Source organism: Rhinichthys klamathensis, unplaced genomic scaffold, assembly GCF_029890125.1.
Source record: "Rhinichthys klamathensis goyatoka isolate OS25496 unplaced genomic scaffold, OSU_Roscu_1.1 h1tg000452l_1, whole genome shotgun sequence".
NCBI classification, from domain to species: Eukaryota; Metazoa; Chordata; class Actinopteri; order Cypriniformes; family Leuciscidae; genus Rhinichthys; species Rhinichthys klamathensis.
In genome coordinates, this window is record NW_026606944.1 from 986470 (window position 1) to 1004140 (window position 17671).

General features: G+C 42.7%; 2 protein-coding genes and 1 long non-coding RNA gene across 3 annotated transcripts in view; 1 reads left to right on the plus strand and 2 right to left on the minus strand.

Annotated features, from left to right (window-relative positions):
* The window catches only part of LOC130071690 (gastrula zinc finger protein XlCGF8.2DB-like), a 152008-nt gene that overhangs the window by 67700 nt on the left and 66637 nt on the right, over positions 1-17671 (minus strand). The window lies entirely within an intron of this gene.
* On the minus strand, positions 662-2405 carry LOC130071677 (general transcription factor II-I repeat domain-containing protein 2-like). The gene is given in 2 exon segments (XM_056236536.1): positions 662-2129; positions 2131-2405. Coding segments are annotated over 2 exon segments (1743 nt in total).
* LOC130071711 (uncharacterized) lies at positions 11304-13605 on the plus strand. The gene is made up of 4 exons (XR_008804030.1): positions 11304-11355; positions 11453-11827; positions 13026-13124; positions 13250-13605. It is a non-coding gene; the product is annotated as an uncharacterized LOC130071711 (long non-coding RNA).

The window sequence follows — 17671 nt, forward strand, 5'->3', positions numbered from 1 at the left end:
GTGTCGTTTATGATTGAAAACAAAAACACTCAACTCCAAAATGGCGCTGACTAGCGTCTCACGTCATCACGCATACAGAACATTTAAAGCAGGGGTGTCAAAGTCAAATGGACGGAGGGCCAAATAAAAAATTTAGCTACAAGCCGAGGGCCGGACTGTTCGAATGTTCATTGAAAAATTTTTAAATGACGCATATAGTCTAGTGAACCTAATTGAACCTACTGAAAACCTAACAAATATATTCCAATATGATCAGATAAATAAAGCAATATTTTCTTATGGCTCTGTCAGTAATCTTTAATTTTCAACAGACACAAAAGACAAATTTCCTTTATATAAAAATCCCCATAACATGAACATTAAATGAAAGAAACCGGTATTCAAGGCACCATCAGTAGCCTATATTTTCTATTTTAGCAAAAGTGGGCTAAATTTACTTCAAAGAAAAAAACAATAATAGCAATTTTCTATCATCCACTCAACTGAAATATTTTTAAAATATAATTGGATTGAAATACAATAAAATAAAGTGCAGAAATCTATTAATCAAAAACAACACTTTGTTTAAGGAGAAGTAACATGCAGTGAAAACAAATATTAAACTTTAACTTTTAAACTTGAACTGAGTAAAAACTCTAAATATGTGATTGCACAGTAATGTTCACTTGTTTGAGGTTGAGGGTGATCCTTGGTGGTGTCCCATCTTTTCCACAAGTTCATCAATGTTCGGGGTAAGGCTCTGAGCTGAGGAAATCCTCAGAATTGAGTGGAGGTGTTCAGCAGTAAGTCGACTTCTGTGTGATGTTTTGTTCAGGTTCATCAAAGAAAACAGTTGTTCACACAGGTATGTGCTGCCAAACATAGACAACGTTTGAGCAGCCTGGATGCGCAGCTGGGGCATTGTGTCGGGGAGGAAACGGGCGAACTCCGCAGCACCCACTGCCGCATATTTTGCCCTCAGTGCATCATTGCATTGGAGGTCAATCAACTCCATTTGGAGGTTTGGTGGTAAGCTTTCCACGTCAACAGCAAATGGGTTACCGAGCAGTTCCAACCTGCTTTTTTGTGCTTCAAAGTCAGCAAATCGGCGTCGAAAGTCAGCGGCAAGCATACCTATTTTATCAGCCAACTGTGCGCTCGGGAACGCACTGGTAGAGAGCTTCTCTTTCATGGTCTGGCAGCTGGGAAAGTAGCTCAAATTTTCTTTCCGCATCTGCGTCTCCCACAGAGTCAGTTTGGTTTTAAATGCCTTCACTGTACTGTACATATCAGAGATGACACGATCCCGACCCTGCAGCTGCAAGTTCATTGCATTCAGATGACTCGTAATGTCACACAGAAAAGCCATTTCACACAGAAAAATTTCGTCTCGGAGTTGTGTTGTGTCTTTCCCTTTGCTGTCCAAGAACAGACAAATCTCCTCACGAAGCTCGAAACATCTTTGAAGCACCTTTCCCTGGCTTAGCCATCGCACCTCTGTGTGATAAGGCAAATCACCATGCTCCGTTTCTAACTCCGTCAGAAATGCCTTGAACTGGCGGTGATTCAAACCTTTGGCTCTGATAAAGTTAACTGTGCGCGTGATGATGCTCATTACATGCTCCATTTTCAAGGCTTTACCGCACAACGCTTCCTGGTGTATGATACAATGATAAGCTGTCAGCTCACCTGTCGCGTTTTCCTCTTGCATCTTTTCCCGTATCTTCGCCACCAGTCCGCTCCTGTGTCCACACATCGCAGGTGCTCCGTCGGTTGTCAAACCCACGAGTTTTTCCCAAGGCAGCTCCATCTCATTTACACATCTTGACACCTCTTCATACAAATCATGCCCCGTAGTTGTGCCATGCATAGGACGTAAAGCCAAAAACTCCTCTGTCACGCTTAGGCTGGAGTCCACTCCGCGGATGAAAATTGACAACTGGGCAATGTCAGAAATGTCGGTGCTCTCATCCACAGCCAAAGAATATGCAATGAAATCTTTTCCCTTTTTCACAAGCTGCTCTTTTAGATTGATGGACAACTGGTCTACTCTCTCGGCAATGGTGTTTCTGCTCAGACTCACATTTAAAAAGAGTTGCCTTTTTTCTGGGCAAACTTCGTCACAAACTTTAATCATGCGGTTTTTGATGGCCTTGTGATTTGGCTTTTTTGAACAGAGCCTGTCGAGATTTGAGGCCTCGTTTTAATTCCTCTGCCTTTTGTAGCCTTTGTTCCATGTCCATATTCTTGTTTTTGTCCGCGTGTTTCGTTTCATAATGTCGTCTCAGATTATACTCTTTCAGTACCGCCACACTTTCTCCACACAGAAGACACACAGGTTTTCCAGCTACCTCCGTGAACATATACTCCGACTCCCACCTTGTTTGAAACCCCCGGTTCTCAGTGTCCACCTTCCGTTTTGCCATTTTTGATGGGTATCTGAAAGTTAATTTTACTGTAATGCTGACGACTGCTGTGCCAATAAATATTGAAATGAAGCAGCCTACTGCTCGGTGCGTCACCGTTGCATTGTGGGAAATGTAGTATTGGTGCGTGTAAAAGATCTGCGGGCTGCCGGCTTGCTGCGGTCTGCGGGCCGGTTCTAATAATAAATCAAGATCATCCCAGGGGCCGTAAAAAACCTTCTCGCGGGCCGGATGTGGCCCGCGGGCCTTGACTCTGACATATGTGATTTAAAGGGACCACGATCCCTGAACAACAGTGAGGAACAATGTCAAGAACAAAGGTGAATTATGTATGTCAAAGTCACTACAACTTCATAGTTGACTTCACGTTGGAGTTGTAAATAAATCTTCCTGGATCTCAGCCAGACATCTCTGGTTCAAGTTCTACCAGAAAGACTCGGGAGAATAAATACTGTAACAATAAATACATTTATTGATAGCCCAGCAAGCAATAAAGTTCTTTGGCGTAGGCCCCGTCCATAGCTCGCAATCCGAGGGTCCGGACTCTGCATTTCCTGCCTGAAGACGAAGGCAGGGGCGCAGCCGACCCCCTGTGAGGTATAGGAAGGGACCATCCTGGTGGTGGTGGGGAGGATGGAGGGGAAGGGATCCTGGTGGTGGTGGGGAGGATGGAGGTGAATGAAAGCGTCAGCATCTGCGAACTCAAACATGTGTAAGTACTGGTCTTTTATACCGCAAGTATTAGACACGATTGGATAGATGAGAAGGTAATAAGTGACGTAGCAATTGAGTCTTCCTGGCAGAACTTAACGCTAAAGCTTCCATTTCTACCAGAAAGACTCGGGAGAATAAATACTGTAACAATAAATACATTTATTGATAGCCCAGCAAGCAATAAAGTTCTTTGGCGTAGGCCCCGTCCATAGCTCGCAATCCGAGGGTCCGGACTCTGCATTTCCTGCCTGAAGACGAAGGCAGGGGCGCAGCCGACCCCCAAAAATAGGTGGAAGATAATTCCACCAGGACGGAGCCCACCCCCAAAAAACGGTAAAGAAAAGTATACCCACCAGTCGTGTATCCTTTAGAGCCTAAAATAGAAAGAAAAGGGAGTTAATAATGGGCATGAACATGAAATGTGGAAAGCCTCGTAGCCATTAACTAATTAGTGAGAGACGACTTCATAGTGAGCCTGAAAGGTACTATGAGAAGACGTGAATAAAGCATTTATGCATTTATGTTCTGCTGCTGTATGTACATTAGCATTTATCCATGCTGACGCTTTCATCCAGAGCGACTTATGTTTTGAGACGCACTTACGTCTGATCGAAACCAGTTTCCCTGTGAATGAATTGGAGGGAAGCAAGTGTTGTGGAATAGTGACTAACTGAGATGAGGCTAACTTAGGACATGGGGACAGGTCATGGGACACAAGCTGTTATAGAACCACAGAGAAAAGGCCACCTTGGCCATACAGAACCGGCCACATGGGACGAGGCCGTAACAGACCGCACGGAGACAAGGCCTCGATGGACCACACAGAACAGAGCCACATTGGGCCAGGCCACCTTGGGCCACGCAGAGACAAGGCCGCGATGGACCACACAGAACAGAGCCACATTGGGCCAGGCCACCTTGGGCCACGCAGAGACAAGGCCGCGATGGACCACACAGAACAGAGCCACATTGGGCCAGGCCTCATTGGACCACACAGAGACGAGGCCACGATGGACCACACAGACAATGCCACATTGGGCCAGGCCTCATTGGACCACACAGAGACAAGGCCTCGATGGACCACACAAAACAGACACATTGGCCAGGCCTCATTGGACCACACAGAGACAAGGCCGCGATGGACCACACAGACGAAGCCACATTGGGCCGGGCCTCATTGGACCACACAGAGCAGGCCGCCTAGGGCCGTACACAGAGCAGGCCTCCTTAGACCGCAAACTGGCCACATTGGACCACACGGCCATGATAGACCACAGACACAAGGCCGCCCGGCCACATGGCCTTGCTAGACCACAGAGACAAGGCCGCAATGAGCCACAACGGCCTCTAATGCCGCACATAGAACGAGGTAGACTGGACAAGGCCGCAAGGCCACACAAAACCAGGCCGCAAGGACCACAAGACCACATGGCCATTTTTTAGCGAGGCAACAATGCCTCAAGGCCGCTTGGCCACACAGACAACGGCCGCTTGGCCACATTGAACCGCGCCACTAAAGGCCACAGACCACTGGCCATTTTTTACATACAGGACAAGGCAACTTGTGCCACAAGGCCACTATAGACCACACAGAGCAAGCCACACAGACAACGGCCACTAGGCCACATTGAACCGCGCCACTAAGGGCCACAGACCACTGGCCATTTTTTACATACAGGACAAGGCAACTTTGTGCCACAAGGCCTCTAGACCCACACAGAGACAAGGCCCGCTGGGCCACAAGGCTGCTAAAGCCATACAGAGACAGAACCACTCATCGACAAGGCCTTAGGCCACATAGAACCAATGCCATAACTGGCCACAAGACCACGGGACAAGGCCACATTAGGCTACACGGTCACAGTAGACCACACTGAACATAGAATGAGGCCGCAAGGGCCGCGATATCGTAAGCCCACACTGAGACGAGGTCACACAGGGACAACGGCCACTAGGCCACACAGAACCGAGGCCATAAAGGCCACAAGACCATGTAGGCCACACATAGGACAAGGCAACATTATGCCACAAGGCCTTGAGACCCGCACAGAGACAAGGCCCGCTGGGCCACAAGGCTGCTAATGCCACACGGATACAAGGCCAACGAGACACAGCCACTAGGCCACACAGAACCATGCCATAACTGGCCACAAGACCACGGGACAAGGCCACATTAGGCTACACGGTCACAGTAGACCACACTGAACATGTATATCATGCACTTGCATGATTTTTTTTTTTTTTTTTTTTTTTTTTTTTTTTAAGACCATAAAGACCACATGGGACAAGACCACAACGGCTACTACTGCCACATAGAGACAAGGCCACATTAAGACAAGGCCACTAGGCCACATATAGACGATGACTCATTGACCATTTGTAATTGCAAGCAGAATTTAAGACCAATTGTGAGAATGTATTATCATGGCACCACCACCAGTAGTTGCAAAGGTTATTTACCTGAACCGTTTTAGTGAAGAGCTTGCTGAGCTTCGAGGATGATTTTGAATCAGGTCTTATATAGACTCTAATGCAGAGGAAGACCACCTTAATAGCTGAAGTAGAAATGCCATGATCAGCTGCTGTAGTGGCTGCCTCGATCCTGAAGGAATAACCAGTATACTGGGAGGGAGATAGACTGCAGCTTTTGAGGACAGAACTGATGAGTCCTGAACTAGGCCTCAGAGAGAAGTGCTCCGTTAGTTAGGATAAATGGAGGGGAACTTAAAGAAATTAATCATAGATGAGAAGGGACAGAATTTATAACTAATTAATAAATTGATAAGTGAAACAGAGCCTTGAGAGTCATTCTTAGAGTTCTTAAGAAAGAGAGTAAAGAAATTAGGTGAGAAACGCAAATAAGAAGAGACCATGGGGAAATCGGAGCATTTAGCTCCTGGAGTGAATCCCCTGGATGCATGAGCCATGCATGACGCTGTAACAGACAGCTACAATCTGAATACCAATAGAAAAGAGACCATTACGGACAGAAAGTAATAAAAGGGGGTTGGATGGATTTTGCTTTTCTAACTTACTTAGTGTGAAATGTTGCCGTATAAGCATAACCAACATCTTCAAGGTTACAACACTCAAAGTTCAAGCAATGGGAGAAATTCATTTAAAAATTGCTTTTTAAAGACTACAACAGCGGTGAGAGGAGCTAACGAAATTCCTCCTGGGTTAGTGCAGCACAACCTAAATTTACATGAATCCTGCCCACGGGACATGATTTAAAGAAAATCGAGACAGAATAAGCTAATTAGTGACTAGAGATAGCTACGATGAGCTACATAATTCATCAACGACCATCCGGAATGTTCTCTATATGTAGACACTTCTTAAGTCTCTCCATCTTGAATGATCCCGGTTGAGCAAAGAGAAAAGTTTATAATTGTTGGTGAGAGGTAATCGAAGCTGCAAAACGAGCTGTTGAAACTCCGACCCCTGTGCCGGGAGTAGCAGCCCTGCCACATCCAAAGGGATAGACAAAACGATATGCTTAATCACTTTCGAAATGACCATTCCAACATGCTATTCAAAATTATCTGTGGGCATTCCGAGGCAAACCCCACATACACACCGGAGACCCATCACATATTTTGCTGTTTTTACTTTTCTTATTTGTGTGTTCTGGTTCTGTAAAGCACTTTGGTCTGTCTAAGCGGCTGTTTAAATGTGCTATATAAATAAACGAACTTGAACACATAACCTGCGAAAAGGGCACAATTATACACATTTTTATCTTTGTGATACAATGTGATTGGCAGGCGTTTATCGGAGGTTTAGTACAGGTCTTGGCTATGCCTTAAGTAGCAGACAAAGAGAAGGTATGATAAACAAACTTGGATAATTAGTATTAAAATACTTGCGTGAATTTAAATGCCTGCGAGCAAACTATGAATGGAAGAAATATTAAATTACGATTTCGTAATTGTAGACGAGGAAGGAACAATCGGCCGTGATCAGGATGTGAAAACAGGAATCTGAAAAGAAAAGCAAAACATTACTAATTTAACAAACTCTGTTAGAAGAGGGCAGGGTGATGGATCCGGGTTGCTGAACGGCAAAAGCCGTCTGAAAGCCTGTAACAAAGAATGAAAGCACGTAGCTTATGGCTTTGCATTGGCAGGAATAAGCAATGATTAATTATGAAATTGAAGACGATTGATAGCCAAATTAACGTCTCAGGAATGGCATGATCGCCTAACAATAAGATCTGCCTTGATGACAACCATGCTTTGTAAGCACAAAGATATAATATATTTTGCGATCACGTCAAATCCCTAAGGACGCTAACGACCGTTATAGGATGATTTTGTGAAGAGTGGACGAAACGAACCTTGAGTAAGCTTAGAAGATTCATCTAGCCTTTACTGATCTAGATATCCGAATCTAAGATTGGACGTGCACCCTTTGTCTAGTGTGTTTTTTTTTTTTTTTTTATTCTTAACCGGCTAAATCTGACTTCTTAATACGGTACTTACCTGAAGTAAGGTGACGGCGTCCTGTCAAGAAGCTACTATCATTACCTAAATGATACTTGATCTGTTGTCTTTTGAGCGTAGAATCCTTTTCTCAGATGTGCAGCATATGCCTGACATGGCTCCCAAGTTGTTCTTTGCAGAAATAGCCCCATTCATCGCTGGCCACAACAACAGTTGAGACTCTTGAATAGAAAGATACATGAACATGTAAATCATACAGTTGAGCAAAGACAATGCCACTCGAGGCTCCTTCACTGATTAGTTCTGTTTGATTGGTTGACTTGATAAAACTAATATGACTGTTAGTTCTACTGAGTTAACAGTTTTTGCTAAGGATATGTGGCCTTTGACAGGAGCATCCTTAGTCTTCATTTTTCTGTACATTAATGTGGAAATACCCATTACATAAAATATTTCTATCACACATATCAGTGGATTAAGTAGTCACCAGGAAAGGTTGAATATTACAGCAATTGAACACATTTCCAATATTGTAGATCTAATTTCATTAAGGGACTTATAATATGATTTTAAAGTAGCCTAAATGTTAAAAATTGTTGTTTGTGAAATTACAACACTTATGTAAATATGTAATTAACTGCCATTGTAGAGATATCCACTACAGAATGCATAACAGCCAATGAACAACTTGCTCTCTTTAGCTCAGGTTTATTTATTTATTTTTAAACCAGTTACTCAGTTGTTAGTGGGTATTTGCAAACTGCCCGCGAGAGCGTGGTCTCGACAACGCTGATATTATTAGATCACTGTACTGTGGAATATCGGTGACGCGAAACTTGTTTACACTTGCTATGAACATTTCCCCTTTAAGGCGAGCTATCCGGCCCCATCAGTCGTAATACAGATCAGTAGTAATTATGAACACGTACGCCACGTCACCGTGGACTCCAATTTGAATTCTGCCGCTGGTGTAGGAAGCAACGGAGAAATACTTACCTGGATGAAGTTTAATCATGATAGAGGGGACATATTAACAGTGGCTGGTGGAAGCGCCTACCAAACTTGAAAAACCGACTTGAAAGCCTTGGAAGTGGAGCTTGAACTTGAACCAGCGAGAGAAGATCGCCTCTCGTGATTTGCAGAGTTGTTGATTCATGTCGGTGGATCGGTGATCTGCGGGATAATGCACCCGTGCAGACAGCGAGGTTCTTTTGCTGGACAAGTTGTTGAGGATGACATAGTTCTCTTCCTGCCGGATTATCCTGGCTGAGCTGACGCTGTTGAGGCTTTTGATGACGTGAAATGAAAACTGGTTACCCAGGGTGTTTTAGGCCTAGAGAGCAGAACTTCTCATGAGAGACCTTGGCTGATCAAAAACTCTCCGAAGACCACTGTGCATACGGGGAGATGCGGCACTAAACCATACTAAACGCGGGAACCTCGAAGTGTAGCAGGAGACACGGCGGGACATATCCATCGTCTGAACTCAATAATAGTAAAACAATATGCGTGTCCTGAAACATGTTGGCTGGCGACTGAACGAGAGCATGAATGAAGGCGACTGAACGAGAGCATGAATGAAAGCGTCAGCATCTGCGAACTCAAACATGTGTAAGTACTGGTCTTTTATACCGCAAGTATTAGACATGATTGGATAGATGAGAAGGTAATAAGTGACGTAGCAATTGAGTCTTCCTGGCAGAACTTAACGCTAAAGCTTCCATTTCTTTCAGTGTTTCAGACCGTTTTCAATAGTTTTTACAAGCATATTGCCTATATTTTTGTAATATATTAAGCACTGTTACACTTTTTGAAACTATTTCAGCTTGTGTAGGCCTGTCACTGACAGGCTGTCAGTGCTTTCTGAACATATTGAACACACTTTTAAAAATACCGCAATAATACCGAACACTGTGATAATTTTGGTCATTTTCATACTGTCCCATCTCTACTGCCAACATGTTACAGAGCTAGTCATGCTAAAAATGTCTGGAATATCACCCCACCTTTTGAAGAAGTAAGTCAGTTTCCTCTTCTTGGGTGGATATGCTCCACTCATTTCAATTTATCTCTGAAAGTTGGAGAATAAATGGTTGATTTAATTTTCATTAACCACAGAGCTTGGTAGCTAAAGGTAACTTGGGTCTAGCAAGTCTTATATTTCTGTAATTCACACAGATCAAATACAAATATGCTGACTGAATAGATTGCTAGTTTATTTTAAGTAGCCAGCTAACGTTAAATTAGCAGTTCTCTTGGCAGTTTGCTGATAATCCGGTATCTGAAGCACGGGCGTCAGTTTGGTTTGAAATGTGGTGGGGACAGAGACGCATTCAGAAGTGCATTTTCAAAAGTGCTGGGTACAAACTGCAGCCTGTTTAACCCGTAAATAAAGTTTGAGTTCTGAAATGGTCTAGTGGTAGATCTTTTGCCAAGCGTGTCAGAGGTTACGGGTTCTAATCCGCCAAGCGTGTCAGAGGTTACGGGTTCTAATCCGCCCTCGGTATAGTTTTTTTTTCTCTCAAAACTGAATACGTTCCTCAGTGGTTACAGGCTGCGTTCCAAACCGCATACTTCCCTACTATTTAGTATGGGAAAAAGAGTAGGCGAGCGAAAAAGTATGTATGAATCCAAAAGAGTAGGCGAGAATTACCTGGATGACGTACTAATTATCGCGAGATTCGGACTTAAGTGCGTTCCAATATGCCTACTCTCCTACTATATAGTAGGCGAAAACAGTACGTGAAGGAAGCAGTACGTTCGAAACATCAGTATTCATAAAAGAGTAGGCGAGAAGTTCCCGGATGGCTTACTGCTTCCGGACAGATTTTTGAGTGCTCAACCGATGGATACTCTTCTATCCCAGGAGGCCACGCGAGAGGATACGTCATAAAAAAGAAGAAGAAGGATAGGTCATACTCGAACATGACGCAAATGATGACGGACGAGAGTGTTTTCAAATGTGAGTATTAGATATTACAAATCAAATGATCGCATGTGTTGAACTACTGTACAGTAAACTGTTGAATTGTTGAAGGTGTAAAGACGCTATATAGTATGGTAAATTTGTGATTTTGCTGTAAATCACATTTTATTAAGTTAGCTAACAGAGGAGCTCCAGTAAGGACACATACGTCTCCAAAGTGGATTTGCATACATTTTAAACCGTATGCATCTCTAATACAATTACTAAATGTCTATTTAATATCTGGTAAGAAAATCTAATATAAGAATTGCATATTTCTACGTCTAATAGATATGAAATAGACTTCTGAGTTATGTATGTGTACTATTGTTTAAGATAATTCACTGTTGTCAACACTGTTTTCATTAGACGAATGTTTAATAAATTTACATAAAGTAACTAAACATAAGTAATCTATTTCATTTGTCCATAAGTACTGTTGAAAAATTGTGGAAGATTTATGAACAACATGTAAATGTAGTATTGAGCTTATAAATCACAGAGGTAACGTAAATCTTGTCTGGATGTTACAGGGACAGATGAGCACACGCATCTGCTTATCCGGTGGAGAGTGGCTCATGAAGCCCTCTTCACCGGAAAGCGTAATGCTGCCATCAAAGGCTTTGAGTGAGTATACAGAAATAATTAAAAATCTATTTAATTGTTTATTTGTAGTATATCTCAACAGAGATATTACAGCACTTTTTTGATCCTTGATTTCTCTGCATTTGCTGCAGATCTTTTGTGGTGGAGCAGGACCTACCCAGCAGGTTGACGGCGGCATTTGTAAAAAAAAAAATGGGAAAACCTTAAACAAAAATACAAAGTAAGATAATTTTGTTACTTCTAATACAGAAATAAAATAATTAAATATTGTGATGTTAAAATGACTGCTTTTGTATCATGCTTGTGCATTTTTGCAGGATCTGAAATGTCCGCAGACAGGGGTGAGCACTGAGGATGGAGGGGCCACAGCAGCGTCCTGGAAGTGGTACACTGCCATGTATGAGGCAATTGGGGGCAGACCCTCCATCTCTCCTCCTGCCCTCGTTGCCTCATGTGGGCCGGATGTTGCTGTGGCCTCTTCACCCTCTTCATCCTCAGTGAGGCCAGAGCCAGCAAGAGCCAGGAAAAGGGTGAAAGATCTGGAGGACCTGATCCAGGAGATGGAGGAGAGGGAAGAGGAGAGAGAGAGGAAAGCAGCTGAGAGGGAGGAGAGACTGTGGAGAGAAATGGAGGAGAAGGAGGATAGAAGAGAACGGGAGAGACGAGAGAAAGACGAAAGGCAAGAAAGAGAAGTAAGAGAAAGAGAAGAGAGATGGCACCGGGAGGCAAGCGAGAGAGAGGAAAGGAGAGATAAAGAAACAAAAGAAAGGGATGAAAAATTCCTTTCTGTCCTTGAAATCCTTGCAAAAAAATAAATTCAATAACAAAAAACATCTTATGATAATTTACACAATTGGGTTAAAATGAATTAAATGATATATATATACATACACACACAGTACTGTGCAACAACAACAAATGGTGGCCTAAGATTTTTGTACAATACTATGTATATAAAACAAACAATTTCTAGGCATTCACAGTAGCCTACATTATAGACTTCTAGGAATTTATTGATACTTTAAGATTGTGATAAAATTCATAAATTAAATATTTATGAAGTGATGAATAATTAGTGAATGGGTGGTGTAATGTAAAAAAAACAACTTTAAAACAACTGTTTTATTGGAGTGTATTATATGATTTCTAAATGCACACAGAGCTCATGCAGGGATTGTCAAGGCAGGTCATGGAGGGTTCAGTTCTTGCACACCTGTCTGTAATTTTCAAGTAGTCAGTTACTAATTGGTTTAAATTGATTCAGGTGTGTATAATTAGGGTTGGACAATAGCCCTCCATGACCTAAGCTGAACTTGAGACTGTTTACACAAACTACCTTAAGTTTTGCATTAACTATGGTTAGTGAACCCAAGCAAATAATTCAGTCATTATTTACTCCCCTTCATGTTGTTTGATCCCTCTGTTTTTGTTTTTGTTTTCCTGAACACAAAAGGTGATTTTGGTCAGGTTTGTACTGTTGGTTTAATACAATACCACTCAATAGACTTTCAGAAGCTTCAAAAGCATAATCAAAATGCCAGGAAGCTTCTGAAAGTTGGGCTCCATTGACTGATATTGTATGAAACCAGCAGAACAAACTTGACAAAAATTCCCTTTTGTATTTAAACAATAAAAAACAGAGGGATCTAACAGCATGAAAGCACATAAATAATGGCTGTATTTATATGTTGAGGTGAACTAACCCTTTCACCCACCAAATAGAAATTGTAGTAAATGTATGTATGCATTTTGTATTATAGTAATACCTTGACGAAATAAGCAGCTTTGAGCGTTTATGTCTGAGACCATTTAAAAAAAAAAAGCTTTACAAAAATCAATCACATTTATGCAGATGTTTTTATCCAAAGTGACTAAATGCATTTATTACAGGGACAATGACCCTGGGCCAGCCTGGAGTAAAGAGCCTTGCTGATCGACCAGCAATCTTCTGCTAACCAGTTCAGTGGTTTGGCCCACTACACTACAAAGGTAGTAAAGCTCTAACTAATATTTGCATGTAATTGTAAACCTATAAAATTACATTTGGCAAGAAACGGAATGCTGACAAAATGAATTGTAAAACATTTTAATTTTCTTAAATGTTTTAAAGGTAGTCGTGCTCATGGAGAGCAGGCACAGGGATGTTTGGAGCAGACACTGCAGCAGCCAGATTGTCCCGTGCATGTTCTCCCACTCTTGCTTCAAGGTTGTGGGGATTAGGGAGGCCGTCATCAAGGTCTTCCTCATCCTCTGGCTCAACGATGTCCCCATTGGCTAGAGCGAGATTGTGAAGCACAGCGCAGCACGCAACAACCTCAGGCACGAAGGCAGGGCTCACCTCCAAGGCCTTGAAGAAAATGCAGCGCCAGCGTGTCTTCAGCCTCCCAAACGCTCTCTCCACGATGTTGCGGGCACGGGAGTGCTTGCTGTTGAACCGAGCCTGCACAGGGTTCTGTACTGGCTCTCTGTACGGGGTGATGAGGCAGATGGGGGCACTCAGGCAAGGATAGCCTCCATCCCCGAGGATGCACTTGCCTGCAGGTGGATATACACTGCCAGCATACACTGGGCTGTTCCTCAGCACCCTGGCATCGTGCACAGACCCAGGATACCCCACAAACACATCAAGGAATCTCCCCCGGTGATCAGAGATGGCCTGGAGTTGGATGGAGTGAAACAGCTTCCTGTTGAAGTAGCAGTGGGAGTTATTTGCTGGAGGTTTGATACGGATATGACAGCCGTCTATTGCACCAACTGCTCTGCTGAAAGCTGGTGACCCAGACAGCTGTGCAAATCCTGCTCCCACTGCCTCCAGGTCATCTCCGGTCGGAAAGCAGATCACCCTCCTCAAAATTCCCATGATGGCCTTGCTCACTCTGTGCACAATGTTATACACAGAGGTCTTTGGGATGTCGAAGGCCTGCGACACCACCCTGTAGGATGCTGCATGGGCCAGCCAGTGCAGGAACCCGTTCCCATCCATGCTCCGATCCCAGTCTGACTGCAGCAATCAGGGACATGATGGACGGCAGAGACAGGCGAAGGTGGGCACGGTGATCAGCTGCTTCATCAAAATAAAGCAGCAGAATGGGAACACCTCTGTTGAGATGGCAGGATGATGTGGGGTTCACCGCCTGTCAATACATCATAGTTTGTTAGAACAAAAAGCTTGTATAAAGCAATGTTTCATGTGGTATTGACTTGTATATGTATTTATTTATTGTGATGATATGATATCTTTTATTCATTCATTTACTTACTTATTTTTATACATGTTTCATATTAAATATTTATTCATGTTTCAATAAAATATTCATTTCATGAATTCTTGCATCAATCATTGCTTGAATGAAATTGTATGTATTCACATCAGCTGCATTTGTCTAGTGTGTATTCATACATCTATGTCATATGACAATACAACAGTTTGCTTGTTTTACCAAAATATATAATTTTAATTAAGAAAATTTTATATAATTAAGTGCTGGTCAGCATTTGTCATTATTGTGCATAAGTGTTGGGGTGGGCTAGTAATGCAATTCATTCTGGGGTAATCTTATTTTTTTTAAGTAGTAATACTTGCTTTCTTTGAGTGTAAAATCATCAGTCTTCTCCAAAGGCGAGATCTCCGAGCAGCAGCCCGACGTCTCCTTTGTGCACACATTCGTCTAACTATTGCAGACATGCCAACCATTTCAAACGCTGATGAAAAACTGTTCTAGTTAGGTTGTACTGATGCAGTGAGATGTCGGTGGTGCACCTGTTGCTCATAACTTTTAAATTGTTGCGCTTGTGATAACGTCATAGGTCACATGATAACGTCAACATGGCGGATGATGTCCGGATCGCATTCATACTCAACGAGATTTGGCTATTAAGTACCTACTCTTTTAGCGCTCGTTAAGTAAGTACTCATTGAAATTAAGTACCTACTCATTGAGTATGCGTTTTGGAATGCAGCCACAGTCTATATCAAGCAGCCAGGGACACGTTTGTGTGCATTTTATTTTGTAATTTCACCGGAATGAATATATAGAGAGTCTCTCCGCAACGGCGATAGATTGAAGTGCGCGTCCGAGTGAAGACTGTGCGCGAGCCACAGAGAACACTGTATCCACGACACTGATAGCAGCGGACACGAGCGCTCAGCTTGAGTTAAAAAACAAAACATTTTAGCGCTAGATCTCTTATTTAAGAGCGAACTAAATGAATGCTCTGCTAGTTAACTGGAGATGTTTTATTTGTATTAGGTACATCCGTACCTCAATGTTTCCAAGAGTGGTGGGTACAAAATGACTCATGACGAAATCTGGTGGGGACACGTACCCACCGTCCCCACCGAAATCGACGCCTATGATCTGAAGTAAAATGCTCAAAACATCTCCTGAGAAAAATCACATGGTCAACCTAGTCCTGGTTATTTAATTTTGATTTAGTCTTATTTTCCTTACCTTGTCATTCAAGGCCAGGGCACTTTTTTTTGACATTTCTGGAACATCCACATCCCGCGCAACCACGGTCTCCCAGGAACATTCATTATTGCTGCGTACATTTATTCGTGTCAGATGCGCATGCGCGAGCGGTGCGCGATCATGGTCGACTGACAACGAGATTAAGCAGCTGAACAAAAATACGGCCGTGTTCCGATTGTTCTCAGCTCCGCCGAGACAAAATAGACATGCCATTTCAAAAATCTTTCATTTATTGTCAGAAATATGTTTTCAAAAGCATCACTTTCATCAAATTGTATGTGACATAATTTCCAGTAGGCAACTGACTGCAAACGAGCAGGCTTATGTGCCGGGGCTGAGCCCCGGAGAGCCCCGGCCCAATTTAACCACTGTATATATATATATTGCCTAATTGAGTGCGTGAATGGCCGCTGCTTTTTCATTGGCCATTTAGGTTACGTTATTGTTCACGTGATTGGTTAATCTTAAAAAAATGTGTATCAGTGTTGCAATTGTTTGGCTGTAATTGTATTTTTGAAGGTTTTTTTTTTTTTTTTTTTTGAGAAGGTGGAGGTGGGGGTGTTAAGAGGATCATGAATAGGTCAGGGGGGCGTTTGTTCAAAAAGGATTGGGGACCACTGGTCTAGCTTGTTAATGTATAAGCTTTTATCATGAGTGCAAGGAGGAAAGTGTTTAAGACGGAACATTTTCAGAAACAGGAGAAGAAATACTCAAGAGCACTGTTGTGTGCCACTCAACGAAACGTCATCTTTTGCGTGTATGTCTACGCCATTAAATGTCCAAGTGATTCCGCGTGTATGTGTACGCCGTTAAATGTCCGAGCGAAACGAAGCAAAATCTATATCTACATATGTGGAGCGATATTTTTTTTCCTAGGATGGTAGGAGAAGACTCATAAATGGTATTAACCCCAGTGACGGGTAGGTTTAGGGATGGGGTTGGGGTAGGTGATATATCTATATATACATAATACAGTAATATAACGTTAAGTCAAAGGCGTTGATAAACACGCTGAAAAGCGATTATGCGTGTTGATAGCACGCCAAAAATGGAAATACGAATTGGCGTGTCATACATACGCCATTTCATGAGATCAGTCTGCTTTGTTTAGCGTCATCCAAATTTAACGGAGTACTTAGTCTTCACAGCTTTCCGACTCATGCCGACCTGAGAAGACAACGGCTTGTAAACATACGCCGGGATCAGTTCGCCATCTCCTCACACGTTAAGCTCTGTAGCAGACACTTCACCACTGATCAGCTCATAGAGCCAACAATCCTCGCTGGTCAAAGAAGGTTTGTTAAAGGTTCTGTACTGACACTCTTTGAATTAAATGGATACACCGTTGAAAAACAGCGGCGTCCGCTCATGTCATTTGAAATTGTCGTCAAAATTAATTTCTTTCTTGTGTTAGTTTGTTGGTGTATTTCCCACTGGACTAGACGATATGGATTAAGGGTTGTATTGTCATTAGGGGTGGGAATCACAGGGTACCTCACGATAGGATACGATACCGATAATATCAAGATTCAGCATTTCTAAGATAATCGATATATTGCTAGACAATCCTCTGATGATACATCATGATCTACGATATCCATCTAACTATGAAAACAAAATGCCTGTGAAAAGGTTGTGCAGGTTTTCTCTCCTTATTAAAGTCTAAACTGTTAGAAAATAGCACAAAAAGTCTTCCAGTCTGTAAATTAAATGTAACATTTTAAGTAAATTAAATAGACGTCCTGTCAACTAGACAATAATGACACTGTTTGTTCGATGGCCAGAAGAGAAGTGGCCCCCCGACTGAACCTTGTTTCTCCCAAGGTTTCTTTCTCCATTCTTTCAGCCGATGGATTTTGGATTCATTGCCACTGTCACCATGACTGCTACACTCTCCAATTCTGAGGCACTAGAGAAAAAAACAAGGGGGCAGAGCAACAGAAAGATCTGGCACCATGTTCGTTCCTGGTCTGATGTAGACAGTGTCCTAGAGTGCAAGTACCTTTCTGTAAAAGCAGATGGTATGCTTGCTCTTAAAAACAGGTGACTGGACAAATGGGAATC